The 18,318-nt window shown below is 38.6% G+C and overlaps 1 protein-coding gene across 4 annotated transcripts in view; it reads left to right on the top strand.

The window, feature by feature from the left end:
* Positions 1 to 18,318, top strand: part of TAF2 (TATA-box binding protein associated factor 2) — a 53,733-nt gene that overhangs the window by 20,427 nt on the left and 14,988 nt on the right. For all 4 annotated transcript variants that reach the window (XM_028533919.2, XM_036031379.1, XM_028533920.2 and 1 more), the window contains 10 exons: positions 393 to 547; positions 1,213 to 1,327; positions 1,667 to 1,776; positions 3,690 to 3,755; positions 5,704 to 5,956; positions 7,520 to 7,660; positions 9,256 to 9,366; positions 12,340 to 12,533; positions 13,301 to 13,440; positions 16,253 to 16,322. In XM_028533919.2, the coding sequence (XP_028389720.1) occupies positions 393 to 547; positions 1,213 to 1,327; positions 1,667 to 1,776; positions 3,690 to 3,755; positions 5,704 to 5,956; positions 7,520 to 7,660; positions 9,256 to 9,366; positions 12,340 to 12,533; positions 13,301 to 13,440; positions 16,253 to 16,322 (1,355 nt within the window). The remainder of the gene's footprint in view (positions 1 to 392; positions 548 to 1,212; positions 1,328 to 1,666; positions 1,777 to 3,689; positions 3,756 to 5,703; positions 5,957 to 7,519; positions 7,661 to 9,255; positions 9,367 to 12,339; positions 12,534 to 13,300; positions 13,441 to 16,252; positions 16,323 to 18,318) is intronic.

Below are 18,318 nucleotides of genomic sequence, written 5' to 3'. Positions count from 1 at the left end.
TTTGTGAGTGGTGTAAATCCTACTGAGTGTCCCCAACTTCTGAAATGAACAGTGTTTAGTTCTATGTAAATCTCACAGCATAATACATTATGGATATTATATATTATTCATATTACAGTTCTTAAAAAGTGTTCAGTGTTTGACTAGGCTATTATTAAAATTCAACTATATTTAGAGGAAGATTGGTTTTTCTGGCTGTTTAATTCTCTGCATGCTTCTTCAGCTGGTAATCTTTAACTAGAACAGTCTATATAGTAAGATGTGCAATTATTGTCTCTGTGATTGACTAGAATAAAGTTATATTGCAAAGTTGTTTAGAAGAGAATTGAAAGCAAAGTGTGTTATGTTACTAAATGATACGAAGTTACTGAATGGCACTTCTGTTCTGACAGGTTTTCAATAAGCTGCTCAGCCTGGCCAGCACTGCTTCCTCTCAGAAGTTCCAGTCGCACATGTGGAGTCAGATGCTGGTTTCCACGTCTGGGTTTTTGAAGTCCATCTCAAATGTCTCTGGCAAAGACATCCAGCCTTTAATAAAGCAGTGGGTGTATCCTTTTGAATAGCAGTTCAACAAAGCAGGGAGGGGGATAGGTTCATGTGTGTGAGGGGAAGGAACTAGAAGAGGGATTTGGGGGATGAAAGGAGGTAAGAACTATTTTTATTTCCAAGTAATGGTAAAAATAACCAGGACCTGTAAATCATTTCCTGTAAAGTGCTTACTAATGATTGTGCTCATGCGCACACACACAAACACCTGTACTATTTATAAAATTTGGCATATTTTGAAGCAGTAGGTTTTAGTTTGAGTACAGCAATGGTAGAGGCGGGACCTAACTCATCAGGACTGGCCTGAGGGGCCACTGGTGAGGTGCAGTGGTCTGGGGACTTGGAGGGTAGAGGGTGGCACATGCTGAGTTGTACCTTGGAACTTTTCAGTTTTTACATTTTCTCATTTCGTTATATTAATAACCCAGTAGAGTGGTTTTACTTCTTTCAAAACACAAATTTCCCAGTGTTTCAGAAATTCTTTTTAAATCTGGGGAAACATTTTTCACAAGAATTTTGAATACTTCGCCACCTGCTTCACAATGAAACATGCTTTCCAAGCTTTGAACTGAAGGGAATGCATTTGAAAATTATTATTACTACAGTGAATCATTTGTTTAGTATATATTCATTTTAGTGTGCAAAAATTCCTTTACAATTCTTCAGAGACCAGAGTGGAGTGGTAAAATTTTATGGAAGCTTTGCATTTAATAGGAAACGAAATGTCTTAGAATTGGAAATAAAACAAGACTATACATCTCTTGGAACTCAGAAATATGTGGTAAGCTTTTTTCCAAAACGGCCTTTTGCATTGCCTTCTCCCTCATTGCAAAGTAAGAGGGGCTGATGGGTGCCGGATCTGGTTAGAAGCTTCATAATGAGAGTTTGCTTGCAAAGAACAAAATTGAGCAAGTACCAAGTGTTGGTGAAGGGAAGACAGGTTACAGATGATTTCATGGGATACAAATTCTTCTAATTCTCCCCTCCCCTGGCACCAATTGCCTTTGTCTTTCTCCAGTTACACATCTTGTATACTATTATTTTATATCTTGATATGTACCCACACTGGTAAGAATATGTATTGGTATTTTACCACTATGAATGTTGTTTCTTTTTAAAGGGACCACTTAAAGTGACAGTGCAGGAGTTAGATGGATCCTTCAATCATACATTGCAAATTGAAGAAAACAGCCTTAAACATGATATACCCTGCCACTCCAAAAGCAGAAGGTAGGCACTGAGTCATACTTATAAATTAAAGTTTATAGTTAAATTATAAGTTTCACAGATTAAGATGCCAAAATAAAAATCCTAATGTATACCTAATTTTTTTTAAAGATTTTATTTGTTTAGAGAGAGCAGAAGGGGGGAAGAAAGAGAGGGAGAGAAATATCAATGTGTGGTTGCCTCTCTTGTTTCCCCCTACTGGGGACCTGGCCTGCAACCCAAGCATGTGCCCTGACTGGGAATCGAACTGGCAACCCTTTGTTTCACAAGCCGGCACCCAGTCCACTGAGCCACATCAGCCAGGGCTTGTATACCTAATTTTTTAGGTAGAAAATATGTTATCTAGTATCTTTTCCTCCCCATTCTACTTCAAGTTAATATTATCAAACATTATTTGCTTTCCATTTTTGGCAACATTTTTATCCTTATAATTAAATAAATTTTCAATAGGTTTGAGAATCCTTATTTTGTAGTAGTACAGCAAGGTAGAATGGAAATTTGAGTTTTTGGAGCCTGGAAAAATTCAAGGCAAATTGCTTAGTTTCATTCTTAGTTTCATTGCTTTAACATCTGCAGGGTATTGGGGAAATGATCATTGAATATAAAGGAAGGAGCTGAATACATGCGTCATGAAAGCCCCTGCTCCTCCTACACTGTGTGTCCCCCTCCCTTTCGCGGTATCCTCAGGCCCTTACAGAAGTTCTTACAGACGTTCAAGGGCACGGTGCAATTTCACTTAGGAAATGCACAGCAGTTCACCCTTTACTTAGTTCATTTTTCTTATCATAACTTTTTAAAACTGAGGCATATACTCTGAGTAGTGAGAGATGAGAAGTACTTTTGTGCTTTGCTGGAGTAATGTGGAGTAGTGCCAGAATTTCGGGAGTAGGAGTCTGCACTCAGGACTACATCAGCTGATCTCAGACGTGAGAGTATCAGCGGATTTTGGTGGCCTTCACGGAACTTGATTCTGAGGTCTCCCTGTAATCATTTTTTTTCTCTGAAAATTCTTCCTCAGTTTAGAGTGAAATTCCCCTTTTTATCCTTTCTGCCTTTGTTGTTGGAAACATCTGATTGCTGCCCTCCTCGTAGCATTTTCTCAGTTTTGTTTTTCTCTGTGTAATGACAGTATGTCATTTGGGTGTTCTTGGGTGTGAGAAACGCAGGAAGACTGTTCTGTGTTCTTTTTTTTTTTTTTTTTAAAGATTTTATTTATTTATTTTTAGGGAGGGAAGGAAGGGGGGAGAGAGAGAGAGAGAGAAACATCAATGTGCAGTTGCTGGGGGTTATGGCCTGCAACCCAGAAATATACCCTGGCTGGGACTGTTCTGTGTTCTTAACTCACCCTCACCCGAGTTGTTGGGGTGTCCGCTAGTAGGGTTTGTGATTCCAGAGTAGTTTGCATGATTCCAGCTGCTTCTGTTTTAGCTTACCTCAAATCTTGTATTTAATTATACATATTGATTAGTACCGTTAGGATGTTTTATGGCTAACCACTTCATTTCATATAGGACCCTACCTGCACAGAGGGCATGTGTGTTCGGAATTATTCATGTCTCATTTCAGGCCTGTTGATATATATTCTTTTTTAATACTTTTTTTTTATTGATAGCTCTCATTTTTTTCTACATAAAACTGTAGTACCAGTTCTTAGGAATATGGTTAGAACTGACATTTAGTTATATACTTCTTTTTGTTAAACTTGGATCAGAAAGAGATTTCAATATCAATTACTCCATTCCTTCAGCTTCAAAATAGATGTCATTGTGATTAATTCCATTACATTTGCTGTTCCTGCTTCCTTTGGATATCTGTCAGTGTTGTGTGAAATCCTTAACTTGAACTTTGGCCACTCTTTTATCTCCTTTTAGAAGTGGAGATGTCACAATTTTAAAATTACTTTTTCTTAAATGTAGGAATAAGAAGAAAAAAATCCCACTGATGAATGGAGAGGAAGTCGATATGGATCTTTCCGCAATGGAGTGAGTTTATTCCTTAAGTTTAAGGACATACTATTTTCTGCATTCTCATCTGTCTTGATGTACACCTCTTAAAGTATATAAATGTCCTGAAATCAGTGCTTTTAAAAGGCAGTGTAACCTTATGCTAAAACCAAATCTTACATAAAAATCATAGACAGTGGAATACTACTTAGCCATAGAAAAGATGAAATACTGCCATTTGTAACAATATGGGTGGATCTCTATACTATCATGCTAAGTGAGTAAGTCAGGTAAGAAAGGATGAGAATCGTGATTTCATTCATATGTGAGATATAAAACACAACAAGCAGCAGCGTACCAAACAAACAGGATCATAGACACAGAGAGCAATGTGGTGCTGACCAGAGCCGAAGGAGGGTGGGTAGAGGATGGAGACACTGGAGACATATGTCAGACATACGGTGACAGGAGACTAGACTTGAGGTGGTGAGCACACAGCAGAGCACACGATTGCAGTGTGACAAAACTGTACACCCGGAACTTGTGTGACATTACTAACCAGTGTTACCCCAGTAAGGTAAGTAGTCAGAGAGGGAAGAGTGAACCCGTCCTGGCCCTGGCGAACTGCGGAGGAACCACAGGGCGGGTTGGGAGTGGGCACAGAACGGACTCAGGCAGCTTCCTTGCCCCTCTGCCGGTCTCTAGACCAGTGCTGCTCAGGCTGTAACGCTGAACGTCAGTCACCGCGGGGGTGTCATAGAAGGCAGGTTCTGGTCCAGCACTGCACCAGGGGATCCCGATGGCTTGCAGTCTTAACGGGCGAGCACTCAGGCGATACTCATGGCCCTTTGTTTATGGACAGGGCTTCGGGGTGCTTGAAAGGCTCCTCTGCTTGCAAAACACAATTTAAATATCATCATTTAAACATTTTGTGTGGTATTATTTATTGAAAGTTTCATTTTTTAAATATGTAGCTCAAACTTCTTGTTCATATTGTACCTGTATATTTTTTTTATAAAACAGCTGCAATTATTTACTAATCTGATTGCCAAATATTATTGCTGTTTATGTCCCTTTTTTTGGTAAAGATTTTATTTATTTACTTTTAGTGCAGTAGGGAGGGAGAAAGAGAGGGAGAGAAACATCAATGTGTGGTTGCCTCTCGTATACCCCCAACTGGGGACCTGGCCCACAACCCAGGCATGTGCCCTGACTGGGAATTGAACCAGTGATCTCTTGGTTCACAGGCCGACAATCCACTGAGCCACACCAGCCAGGGCTGTATATTGTTTTTATACTTTTTCTGTATTGAGTGACTTGGCTGTAGTAACTACCGAGTGGTATTTGATGAATTGAATTAATATTTTAGACAGTGTTCCTTTGATAAAAGTATTGATGTAGACTAGATTTTTTTAAAAACGTGCTCGTTACTTTGAGAAGTTATGTGATATGGCTCTGGACTATGATTTCAGAACTTGCTATTTAAAAAAGATAATCATATGTCTAGCATTATAAAATGAAGTATTAAAATCAGTTAAAGAAATTAATTTAGTGAAATAATTCACTTCTTCATCAGAGATGGCTTTCCAATGAGGGATGTCACTTAAAGCCTCAGTCAGTTATTTAGCTGCAGGAAGTGAAATGAAGAGACTTGGTCTTGTTCCCCTTTTCACATCTGCACATCGTGCAGTCACCAACCAAAGTCCCAGATTAATAATTTCAGATGGGATTTTTTTGTTATTATCCTTGGAGATCTTTTCAGCAAGATTGCTACAGATAGACATTGTGATGAAGTTAAAATATATTGAACATAATGCCACTGTTGTCAATGTAATTAAAAAAAAAATGAGTGCATAAAACCCCAGGCAGTCCTGAATACTGCATGAGGAAGAGAAACTGGTTAGGAAGCGTGCTTTGTTTTTACTTTAGGCACATGTAAAACTGAACAACTGAAACAGCTACGGTGGAAAACTGTGTTTTCTTTCAGCGCCGACTCCCCTTTGCTGTGGATACGGATAGACCCCGACATGTCGGTGCTGAGGAAGGTGGAGTTCGAGCAGGCCGATTTCATGTGGCAGTACCAGCTCCGCTACGAGCGGGACGTGGTGGCGCAGCAGGAGTCCATCCTGGCCTTGGAGAAGTTCCCCACGCCGGCCTCGAGGCTGGCACTCACTGACATCCTGGAGCAGGAGCAGTGCTTCTACCGCGTGAGGATGGCTGCTTGCTTCTGCCTCGCGAAGGTGAGGTTACACACGTGGGAAAAGCAAAACCCTAAAACGGAATTAAAATTCACCATAGCCTTCGATTTTACTTGGTAGCTGGTCCCTTCAAAGCTTTGTCAAAAGCTTTTCATAAAGACCGATCTGAAAGAAAGACATTTGACCTGAAAATAGGTAACATGTTAAAATTGTATAGTTGTCAAACTGAAAGGCAGGTTTTAAAACCAAAGAGAAGTTTTCACCATTGTATTGACTTGCCAGCTACATTGTTAAGCAGAGAATATTATTTGGTAAGAAAGTCCTTGTTGGACGTTCAAGTACATGAAATCATCTCATCTTAAGTATCCCAAAGTGGGGCTTGTTTCATGTCGGTTTGGACTTAGTAATCAGTGTTAGTAATACATAATTTAAAATGATAGGTTCTGTAATTTAACATGCTAGGAAAGTTAATTTGTTAAGAAAACTAAATATTCTCTTTAGATGCAAAAAACCGAAGGTAGAACAAATGAAAACCAGAAATGCAAAAATTTGGCCTGAAATACTGGGTTCCAGGTGTTTAAAAAACATCTCAATAATAGGTTCATTTCCATTTAGTGATTCTCTTGCCCTCCTCAGTGCTGAATTCATTTGTCCAACATTTCACCAGATCATAATGGTCTGGATTTGTTATATCTTTAATGGGCACTAGTGAGTAGTTGGATTCCTACACTCTACTCAGGTATATGAGGGGAAAGATTATTTTCTTTGATAATCATCAGCTAAGGATACAGTTGCATTGCTTTTATAAAGATCTTTGTGATTCTTGCATGCTACATCCTTAGCAGATCCATAAAATTGTTATCTAAAGTTAATTATAATCTTTTAGACATGATTTTTTTTTTTAACAAATGGCTTTTTAAAAAAATTTTATTTATTTATTTTTAGAGAGGGAAAGGAGGGAGATAGAGAGAGATAGAAACATCAATGTGTGGTTGCTGGGGGTTATGGCCTGCAACCCAGGAATGTACCCTGGCTGGGAATTGAACCTGGGACACTTTGGTTCCCAGCCCGAGCTCAATTCACTGAGCTACACCAGCCAGGGCTACTAGACATGATTTTTATATGCACTAAAAGTATCAATAGCAAGATTCTTTTTTTTTTTGTAAGCATTCTTACAGACTTACATGGTAGTGTGGTACTTGGTTTGCTTTTCAACTAGGGTAGATTTTAAAACCTTTAAAATCCATGGTGATGTTTCTAGCTGATAAATTTAAAACTTTAGAATTACATCTGCCTAAGTGGACAAATACAAACTTATTTAGAATATATGTCTTTTGCAAATGTGTTTTCCTAAAATATAAAGAATGCTCCAATTTAGAAATTAACTTGCAGAAATAATTATAAGTGTACATAAGAATTTGGGAGGGTGAATTTGTATATAATCTCAGAAATGACAATGGAAGGCTAAAGTTGATTACACTTAATGAGAATTGAGTTGTTGAAAACTAACCTATTGGCATTACTAACTTTTAGAAAGTGGTTTTATTTATTTAAAAATATGTTCGCTTTGGTGATGGAAACTCTTTGTCACCTAATTACTCGCAGATTGCAAACTCAATGGTGAGCACGTGGACAGGACCACCAGCCATGAAGTCACTGTTCACGAGAATGTTTTGTTGTAAAACGTGTCCGAATATTGTGAAAACAAACAACTTCATGAGCTTTCAAAGTTATTTTCTACAGAAGGTACAAGTTTACTTTCCAAGTTTCTTTCGATTGTTTTCTGCCACTATCTGTACATCTCAGTTTAACCCGGAGACTATTCAAGTAGTAGACGTGTCTTGCCGTGTTCTTTTTTGTTTTTAAAATGTTTTTCCAGCTTGCTCATTGATTCCGTGAGTGGTGGGAAAGGCACTCACTCCCCACACTAATACTAAAGTAAAGGGCAGTGGACACTCTGAATTCGGGGTTGGTTCCACGGGGGGTGGAGGTGTGGGTAAGTCCTTCTGATGGCGTTCCTTCTAGAGTGTGGGCAGCATTTCTGAGTCAGGGAGAAAGCAGCACACAACTCGAGCTTTAGGCCCAGCTCCACTACTTACTAGCAGTTTGCACGAACACAAGTTTCTTAGCCCTCTTAGCCTCCATTGACCCAGTTATAAAGTTTGTCTTGTTTAGAATTAACACCAAGCATGTGAAGTGTTTTAGGTCATGTTTACCACATAGTGAGTCTTCTATAAATGGCAGTATAGAAAGTGGTGGTGTGATGGGGTCACTGTTTTAGGAAGGGATGTGAGTGTGGCAGGGTGGCCAGCATTGGGCAGTGTGCAAGTCATTTGTAAAATTTTTTGAGTGATTTATTAATAATAATGAAGGCAGAGATGAGACAAACGAGAGGGGACTCAAGAAGAGTGAAGCTGAAGGAGAAAAACTAACCAAGCCTGCTTTCTGGTTCGGGGGCGGAGAGTGTGAGAAAGGAGACATGCGGCGGGGGATAGGGCAGGGCTGAGCAAAGGGCATTTGGGGTTTGTTTTGTTTTGGATAGAGGGGGAAAATCTTGAGGCATGTTTGGCACAGAGAAAGGGACCATTGGAGAGGGAGAGATGAAATAGTCCATGGGAGCCAATTAATATTAAAAAGATGGTGTGAATCCTGAAGGTGTCGGTAGTGGGTGGGATGGAGCCAGGAGGTACATTTAAGAAAAGTCAGAACCTGCCTTTGTCAGAGTCAGGCTTCCGCCTCCTTAGAAGGGTTGCCTGTGAAAATTCGGGAAGAAGAAAGTTAAGCTGGATTTCAGATACTGTACCACTTCTCCCGAAGCTGAGATGGGATGGCACAGGGGAATCACCGTGTTCTCAGACTGGTGGCTGAACTGTGTGCCTCCAGCCTCGAAGTCATTCAGTCCTGAAAGGCTGTGAGGAGTGGACGTGAGGTGGTGAGGCCCCTGCTTAGTAAGCAAGCAGCCAGAATCACCCGTCTGCATAGGCAGTCAAGGAAGAGTTGAACAATGGTTGCTCTGGTATTAAAACCCATGCCTTATCCACTGTAGAACCCAGAACTGAGTTTTTATCATTTACCTGGCACGTATTTCCTCTGACGACTGAAAGACAGAGGCACGTGGGCGACAGGGTGCACCCAGTTACACAGCTCCCCCCTCGGTTTCCTACTCAGCTCTCCTCTGAGAGCTTGGTGACACGCTCTTAGTGGGGGGGTGGGAGTTAGGGGGTTGGCTGCATCCGGGTACCTGTGCCAGCTCCAGAGTCCCCTTTCCCTGCACGTGCTGTGTTCAGTGACTATAGTAATGGCAGCGTTGAATTACATGTTTAATTTCTTTTTTTCTGTAGACCATGCCAGTTGCAATGGCTCTATTGAGAGATGTTCACAACCTTTGTCCCAAAGAAGTCCTCACATTTATTTTAGACTTGATCAAGTACAATGACAACAGAAAAAATAAGGTAAGATACCTTAATGAATCTTATAAAACTACCCAGGGTTACTTTGCTTTTAAAGAAATATTTAGACTGTGAAATTATTGTTGAGTCCATGGTACTTGAAATTTCTGGAGTTAGAAACGTGTAAACATGATTTATTATCATAACCAGTGGATAAAAACCAAGATTAGCTGGTTTTTACATGTTTCTTATACCTGTTGTAATGTGGAGATTATAGTGCATTAGATTTTGAGGTGCCAGCTAAAATTTGTTTTGGGGATGTCTGACAAACCAGTTTTATTTTTACGTCTTTTTTTGTTTACCAAGTGACACCCAGAAAACAGTTCCCTCTTGGGATAATTTTTATTGATGAATTTGACATTTTCTTAAACCATTATATGTGTTTATTCATTTAGTTAGCAAATAGCTACTGGATGCCATGCTTCAGGTTATTTTGTCTGTGCAGGTAGGGTTGTAGTATCTGTGAGAATCGATGTGGTCTGAGGGATAAGTGTGAAATCATTTGGTTTTCCTGCTCTACCCACAGCCCCACCTCCTGTTTAATTTCTGAGTTCATTCTGTGATCCAGATGTGTAGGTCAGAAACAGTGGTTGAATAAATGAGCTTTTGCTCTGCTGGCAAAGTAGTTAGCAGAGGTAACAATGAAACCATAAAAACACTTAAGAAAACGACCCATAAATGGTTTGATCCACAGTGTGCACTTTGGAGTAGTTTCTTTTTGTTTGTTGTTATAAGCCATAATTTTTTTTCCTGCTCAGTATCTGAACACCGCACTCCTTAGGGACTCTGTTGTCACGTGTGTCGCTGTGAGGTTTGCCTCCACAGTGAAGTCAGGAGGAGTGGGTGTTCCTCTTCTGTCCCCGGCAGTCTGTGTTGCAGGCAGAAGTAGCTCACTCACTCCATGCTCAAATGACCAGGCTAGAGTGTCAGATTTCCTCAGTGTAAATCAAGCCACACCTAGATTGCTTTTCAATAAATTGCTTCTCTGTGAATTGACTGGGGTATGAGTTTAGGAATTAATATTTTTTTTTATGGTTTCCTTCTCTATTTTCTCGCTTTTGCTAGAAACTCCTATTATTCCTATGTTATGTCTTCTATGCCATCCCTCCAATTTCCTTACACTTTCCTTCCTATTTTTGTCTCTTTTTGCTCAAAATTTCAGGAATTTTTAAAATATTTTATATTTCAATTTAATTTTGATTCTGTTTCTTGGGATATATCTTTCTTTAAAAGTGTTTTGCTATTGGAAGGCATCTCTTTGGTTATTTCTAAGACAATTGTGATAATTTTGGATGTTTTCCCCCTGCCAGTTTTCCTACACACATTGTTTCCTTCAAGTTGATTTTTCTCCTTTGTTTGTTTTGTTTTTTTTTACGTTGATACTTTTTAAAAATATCTGGTGATCTTTGGGTTATATGTTTGTATATGAGAGTAGAGCATGCAGTAGCTGATTTGAAGCTCTGTAGTACAAGCAGGATTTGTGAACTGTGGTCCTCCTTTTGGAGGAACCTTGCTAGGTTACTCTGGGAGTACCATTCATGTGGAATTTGTTGAGTAAACTAATATATGAACTCTGTCTGAAAAAGTTGAGCCATTGTTAATATAACAAGAATTGTTTGAGTGACATCAATGTAACCTGGCAGCCAAGGAGAGTGGGCTGGAATGTGCATGCATGAACAATGATGACTTCACTTGTACTAGTTGGTGGGGGCGGTAGACGCCATTGAGTGAGCATGTGTACTGTGTGGTTGTCACATTCAAAATGACTGAGCGAGCAGAGCAACAAATCTGCATCAAATTTTGCATTAAGCTTGAACATTTCTCCATGGAAACTATGCAGATGACTCAGAAGGATTTTGGGGAATGATGCAATGAGGGCAGCACAAGTAAAAGTGTGATGCAAATGCTTCAAAGATGGTCGAAAAATCTGGCGAAAGTGATCCATGTTCTAGAAGGCCTGCACCAAGCAGCACATCTGAGAACATTGAACATGTACGGGCTGCCATCAACAAAGATCGGCGACTGACAGTGCGAGGGTGAGAAGCTCATCTGGTGATTCCAAAACTACTGTGTCCGAGACTTTCACACAGAACCTTGGCATGAAACAATGGCAAAACTCGTTCCTCAGCTGCTTCTGCCAGAGCAGAAGGAATGTCGAGCAGTTGCTAATGACTTGATTAAAGCCGCTACCAGTGAGTCGGATTTCCTCCAGAAGGTCCTAACCAAGATGAATCGTGGGTCTAGGTCTGTGTTCTGGAAATGAAGGCCCAGTCATCCCGATGGAAGTTGCCCTGGTTCTCCGAAGTCACAGCAAGACCAAGACCATAAGGGTGTCTGTCATCCATCATGAGTATGCCCCTCCAGGCCAAACAGTTAATGAGGAGGACTTCCTCAGTGGTCTTCATCCGTTGACAGATGCGGTACAGTGAAAACGCCCGTAGCTGTGGGCAACTGGTGACTGGCAGCTTCATCATGACAGTGCTCCGGCTCATGCATCACATCTCGTGCAGAGTTTTTTTGGCAAAACATCAAATCACCCAAGTGACTCAGTTCCCCTGCCTCCCAGATTTGGGTCCCTACAACTTCTGGCTTTTCCCCAAACTCAAATCACCTTCAAAAGGGGAGAGATTTCAGATCACCAACAAGAATCAGGAAAATACTACAGGGCAACTGATGGTGACTGGGAGAGCTGTGTGAGACCAAGGTGCCTACTTGAAGGGGACTGGGGCATCATTGTCCCATGTACAGGGTCTTGTATCTTCTTCAGTAAATGTTTGTTTTTCATAGTGCATGGCCAGATACTTTTTGGACAGTCTTATTGTATTTCTGATTTGTGAATCTTTTACTTTTTCCCTTTTGTGTGACTCTACATAAAGGGTCAAGTTTTCAGATAAATTATGTTCTTAGATTATGAATATTTCATTGTATTACTTTTGAACAGGAGTATGGATTTGGTTATATAATTTTTTGCCTTAGTTTTCAGATAACTACTATCGCGCAGAAATGATCGATGCCCTTGCCAACTCCGTTACGCCTGCAGTCAGTGTGAATAACGAGGTTCGAACTTTGGATAACTTAAATCCGGATGTGCGGCTCATTCTCGAAGAAATCACCAGGTTTTTGAATATGGAAAAGCTGCTTCCAAGTTATAGACACACCATCACTGTCAGGTGGGGTGATTCTTTACACTTGCTTTAAAGTTACTTTTATAATTGTGAGAGAAATTTATTCCCATTATAGAAAACTGGGGGATACAGTAAAGTTAAAGGAGAAAATTAAAACCCTATGATTCTGTCATCCACAAATTATTGCTGTACTGTTTTGGAGAATGGCCTCCTAATTTTCTCTTGAAAAATAAAAATTTTTAATTAGTGAACATATATTGCATATATAGTTTCTGTATTCTGCTTATATCGTAACCTCACATCATCAGAAACTCTTTGAAAACATTATTTTTGATGTCTGCATAACGTTTTATCTCATTGGATATCATATAAGCATCCTTCTGTTAGACACTTTGAAGACGACTTTTGCGTTTCTCAGTTTCTTTGCATATGATTATCAGTTCTATCTCTTTAGGAGTTTGCTAAAAATAAAAAAGTTGTTTCACTGTTTTAAACATTATGAACAGTTTAACCTTCCACACTTATTATTTACTAAACTCTGTAACTCAAACTTTTGGAGAAAATGCTAAGTATAATAATACCTGAAATTGAATTTCCGAACAAGCTTTAAAATTTGTTTTCCTTTAATAGCATGTAGATACTTTTAATTTTTACGATTATTGCAAAAAATGTAATGGTAAGAATTAAAAGTTGGATTCAAATCAGATCAACTTTTCAGTTCGCTGTTACAGGTTAATTTCTAATGCCTAGCAAACAAGTTTGATTCAGAATACTTTCAATAAAACTACTTAACTGAAGTACTATTTCCCCAGCTGTCTGAGAGCCATACGAGTGCTTCAGAAGAATGGACATGTGCCCAGCGATCCCACTCTTTTTAAATCTTATGCGGAATATGGCCACTTCGTGGACATTAGGATAGCAGCTTTGGAAGCAGTTGTCGATTATACTAAAGGTAACGCTTGAGAAGTATATGTTTACATAATTCTTGAAAGACATGTTTACTGTTGAAAGCCAGTCTTAGTTATTGGGGTTTTCTTATTATGCACAATAGAGATATTTTAATTTTAAAATCTTGACTCACTGATTTTTGTTTAACATAGAATTCTTAAAAGAATTAATAAGTGAGGGAAAAGAATAAAATTAATGAATAGATATCTTTGATCTGTCTAAGGAGTCAGTATATCATTCTTACAACTCTAACTGTGTGTTACTTTAAGACGTAGAAGACAGTTTTTTGTGAAGTTTCTAACTGTGTAGGAGGGATTCAGGAAGACGCCTTGCTCCTGTCACAGATCTGTGTCTGTGAAGGGAGAGCAAGAGACGTGAACAGGAGCTCCAGCAGGGCAGTTCGGCAGGGCTTTACAAAATTGAGAAAAAGAGCCGAAAGTAAATCAAGAGAAAACTTCATAGGCAGAAACATTTTAAAAAATATATTTAAAAAAATTTTTTTAAAGATTTTATTTATTTACTTTTAGAGAGGGAAGGGAGGGAGAGAGTGAGAGAGAAACATCAATGTGCTGTTGCTGGGGGCCATGGCCTGCAACCCAGGCATGTACCCTGACTGGGAATCGAACCTGTGATGCTTTGGTTCACAGTCGGAGCTCAATCCACTGAGCTATGCCAGCCAGGGCTGGCAGAAACATTTTCAGAAATACAGAGGAGAAATATAAAGAGATGAAAATGTAAAAAAGGCAGAAAGAAGTCATGGAGAATGGAGCTGGCAGAAGAAAAGCAATAATCCAACAAGTGATAGAATACTTGGATAAGGTTTAAATGAAACTGACCTAAGCTAGAGTCGGATGAAATTTAAAATTTTAAAGTTAAGGAAAAAAATAGTGTAAGTTCCCGGTTATTACCCAAGATAAGGAATAATGCAGCCCGTGACTTCTGCAGCATATGAAGAGTTCAGAAGGGAACAAACAGCGAACGTCATAGGGTCTAGGGGCAGTTATGATGTGAGACACCCCACTTTGCCAAGTTGTTTTGTTGCTCACGTAGCCTTGAAGGCTGGCAGTACATCTGTGTAACATTTTAAATAGTAAAGTTCCCAAAGGTAATTTTCATCTGGTCTGGAAATGAATCAAAATAATAGCCAAAGATCAAAGTGTGAAATGCAGAACATAGTGATCAGCAACTCTGCCTGTAAAATAAAGAGCTAAGCTTAAATATTTGTTCATGTGGTTGTAAAACTTAATGCAGATTTCAGAAATAATTCTTAAAAAGGCGAAGGGGTCTAGCAAAGGAAAACACCTCGCGGACACAGACAGCAGTGTGGTGATCAGAGGAGAGCGGGTGGGGGAGGGGGAGGAGGGTAAAGGGGATAAATGGTGATGGATGGAGACTCGACTTGGGGTGGTGAACACACAATGCAATGTACAGGTGATGTGTTATAGAATTATACACCTGAAACCTGTATAATTTCATTAAGCATTGTCTCTCCAATAAATTCTGTTAAAACCTCTGGGGAAAAAAGTAATGTGCAAATGTAAGAAATATATAAGTTAACCTACATCTAAAATTCCAGACCATAGCACTAAAATATGAGGACAGTAAAGAAGTTCAAGTATCCTGAACTTCTCATCTGACTGTGAAAAGAAGGAAGGGGGCGGGGAATTCTTTAGTAGCTATCGGTTAATTTTTACATGTTAAATAGGGGAAAATAGCCTCAAAATTTTATAACCTTTTGTAAACAGAAATACTTATTTGTAGCCAGGACTTAGAAAAGGGTAAGATTAGTATAGTGTGTATAATACACACATTGGTCTAATCTCAAAAAGGACATTTGTTCTTTTTATGGAGGGTTAAAATATACTTTTAAGAAGTTATAGTGAGAATAGTGATTTTTTAAAAAATTAATTTCTTGGCAGAAAAAAATATAATCCTCTATCAGACTTCAGTATTTTTTGAGATTTTGTGGGTTCATGAAATTTAAAAGTTTTGCAGCACACTAAATACGTCAATATTCCCAGCCTTCTTTTCCAAGGTATATGGTGTTCACTGTCACATATTTATGGAGGTTTCATGAATTAATACTGTCTGAGGTGAAACAGAATGCTAATGTTATGATTTCAGAAAAACCCTAAAGAAGTGTAATTTCATTGAGAGGTGTTTAAGTGTGATCCATGAATTTTAGATAATTTGAAAATGAAAAAATGTAAAATTTTAGAAATAAAATTCTGAAAATAAAGCTTTTTAGGTCACAGCAGTAAAATTTGGTGAGAAGGTGAATGGAAATAGCTAATGAGTCATTTTATTGGTCAGTTATAGGACTATTTTATTTTTGTAATTGCCTTTTATATTTGGAAAAGTTAAGGTTGTTTTTTGGCCTTAAATGAAAGAAATGGGTCAGACAAAAACAGTTTACCTACAGTTGAGGGGTCATGGAGTAGCTGACATCTCTATAATTTAAGCATCTAGAAACAACAATTTTATTTAAACACTTTTGTCTATTTTGAGTTAATCATCTCTAATTTAGGGCTCAATAAATTATAATTAGCTTTATGTTGTATTTGCCATTGATTTGAGCAGCAGTGAAAAATATACACTTGGTTTTGTTTTATGTTTTGGCTACATATGGCATAATGCTTATGAAATTTACAAGGTGGCCTATTATGTTAAAAAAAAAATGTAAGGAAGTTGTCCACAGCCTTCAACTCTGGAAATCTAGCTAAGGCAGAGTCCTCAATGTTAAGTGTAAACTCCTTGCCTGTCACTTGTTAATTTGTTATAATTGCAACAATATATTTCTTCATTTTTATTTTCAGTGGACAGGAGTTATGAAGAACTGCAATGGCTACTCAATATGATTCAGGATGACCCTGTACCCTATGTAAGGTTAGTTTTTGTGCTACAATTTGTTCATAAGTCCTAAAGTAAATTGAATAATTTCAGGAGATTATACATGAAACAAAGCCTTTGTTATTTTTGAAAGCATAGGAATATGTTATGCACTTGTTGTGCCCTTTTTTGACTTTTTATTTTGATTTGCCTTTGAAAAGACATTTAAAAATATATTATTAATAAATAAAATTTATTTCCGGTAATTTTGCATATGATCTCTATTGTAACAAAAGAAAGCTTATGTAATAGTTTGTAATGCACCTGGAGGATCCCTTAGTTATCAAAAATTATAAAACCTCTACTGATGGATTTAATTTACTTTAAAAGTGATTAAGAACAATGTTTTGGTGTATTCCGTTTGTTTCTATCTCATATAAAATCTTGATTCTTAGCCCTGGCTGGTGTAGCTCAGTGGATTGAGCTCGGGCTGGGAACCAAAGTGTTGCAGGTTCGATTCCCAGCCAGGGTACATGCCTGGGTTGCAGGCCATAACCCCCAGCAACCGCACATTGATGTGTGTGTGTGTCTCTCTCTCTCTCTCTCTCTCTCTCTCTCTCTCCCCCTCCCTCCCCTCCCCTCCCTCCCCTCCCTAAAAATAAATAAATAAAAAATCTTAAAAAAAAAAACAGAAAATTCTTCACTTTAAAAAAAAATCTTGATTCTTCTTAAATAGACTTGGTGTTATTTTCATTTTTGTATGCCCTTTTAGTTCTTTCTTTGTTTTTTCCCAGAGAGAGGGAAAGGGAGGGAAGAAGAGAGGGAGAGAAACATCAGTCAGTTGCCCTTTATATGCCCCTAAATGGGGCCCTGGACCACAACCCAGGCATGTGCTCTGGCTGGGAATCGAACCGGCGACCCTTCAGTTCTCAGGCTGGTGCTCAAACCACTGAGCCATACCAGTCAGGGTCCTTCTAGTCTTCTGCTGCTTTCTTTTGCAAAATAGAGTGTTTATGGTGTATTCAAATAGGATTAACTTTTTGATCATTTTGTCTTTCTTTTCACATAGTAGGCACTTAAATTTTTGTTCACTTTAATATGATTTTATAAAATAAAATTTCAAAGCTGGAGTGTAACTTAGGTTATAGTCATTCCAACTAGAAACGAGAACACAGAGCTAGATATTAATTGTCTTGCTCACCTTTACGCATCAGTTGGTAGGTAATTGTTTTCTTCTAAAAGGTCACAAATAAACTGCCTTCTGACCTCACTGAAATGCATCTGAGCCGAATCCACATAACATTTTAACTCTAACGGAGATTTCGGTATAGCAGTGAGGTTTTGGTTAAGTCACCTTCTATTTCAGTGTTTTAAGTGATGCTTATTGCATAAGTATCCTTTATACAAAGTTTAGCTGTTAATATCTCATAGTTCTTCATTTGTGATCTGAATTATATTTTAAACGGTTTGTCATTGTGGTTGACACACAGCAAGGGTCAGGTTGACATGGATAATAATCTCATAACCATCCATTCCGAAGTACGTATTTATATAGAAGACGGTGGGCAGAACACCTCTTGAGATCTGTTACTGGTGGAGCTCACGCGTTTGAAAGCTCCTGATCGGATCTGACTGGGAGCGGGGAGGAACAGAAGGTGTAAACCCAGTGTCAGTGAGGCTAAGCACACGCTCATCTGTCTTCAGTGCACGTCTGCAGCACTGGCGTTAAGATGCGTATTTCTGAGCTCTTGGAATTATGTTTGAAGACAGTTTTTAGCAGATTATAAAATTATGTAATATTTAAAATTTTTGTATCCCTGAATTATAGACTGTACAATATAAATAATTGCTTTTGAAATATTGTGGAACTGTTGATATCATTCAGATTTCAAGAGCTCTGTTATTTATAATGTGAGGGGAAAATCTGTTTAAAGATACATTTCATGATTATTTTTGATGTTTTCTTCCTAATTGATGTGGTTCACTTATAGCACCAGTAGGGAATCTTTTAGCCTTTATTTAAAATCATGTAACACAGAGATTTTCAACAATA

Source organism: Phyllostomus discolor, chromosome 7 (assembly GCF_004126475.2).
Source record: "Phyllostomus discolor isolate MPI-MPIP mPhyDis1 chromosome 7, mPhyDis1.pri.v3, whole genome shotgun sequence".
NCBI lineage: Eukaryota > Metazoa > Chordata > Mammalia > Chiroptera > Phyllostomidae > Phyllostomus > Phyllostomus discolor.
Note: the sequence above shows the minus strand (reverse complement) of the source record. Positions and strands in the feature narration are given on the sequence as shown.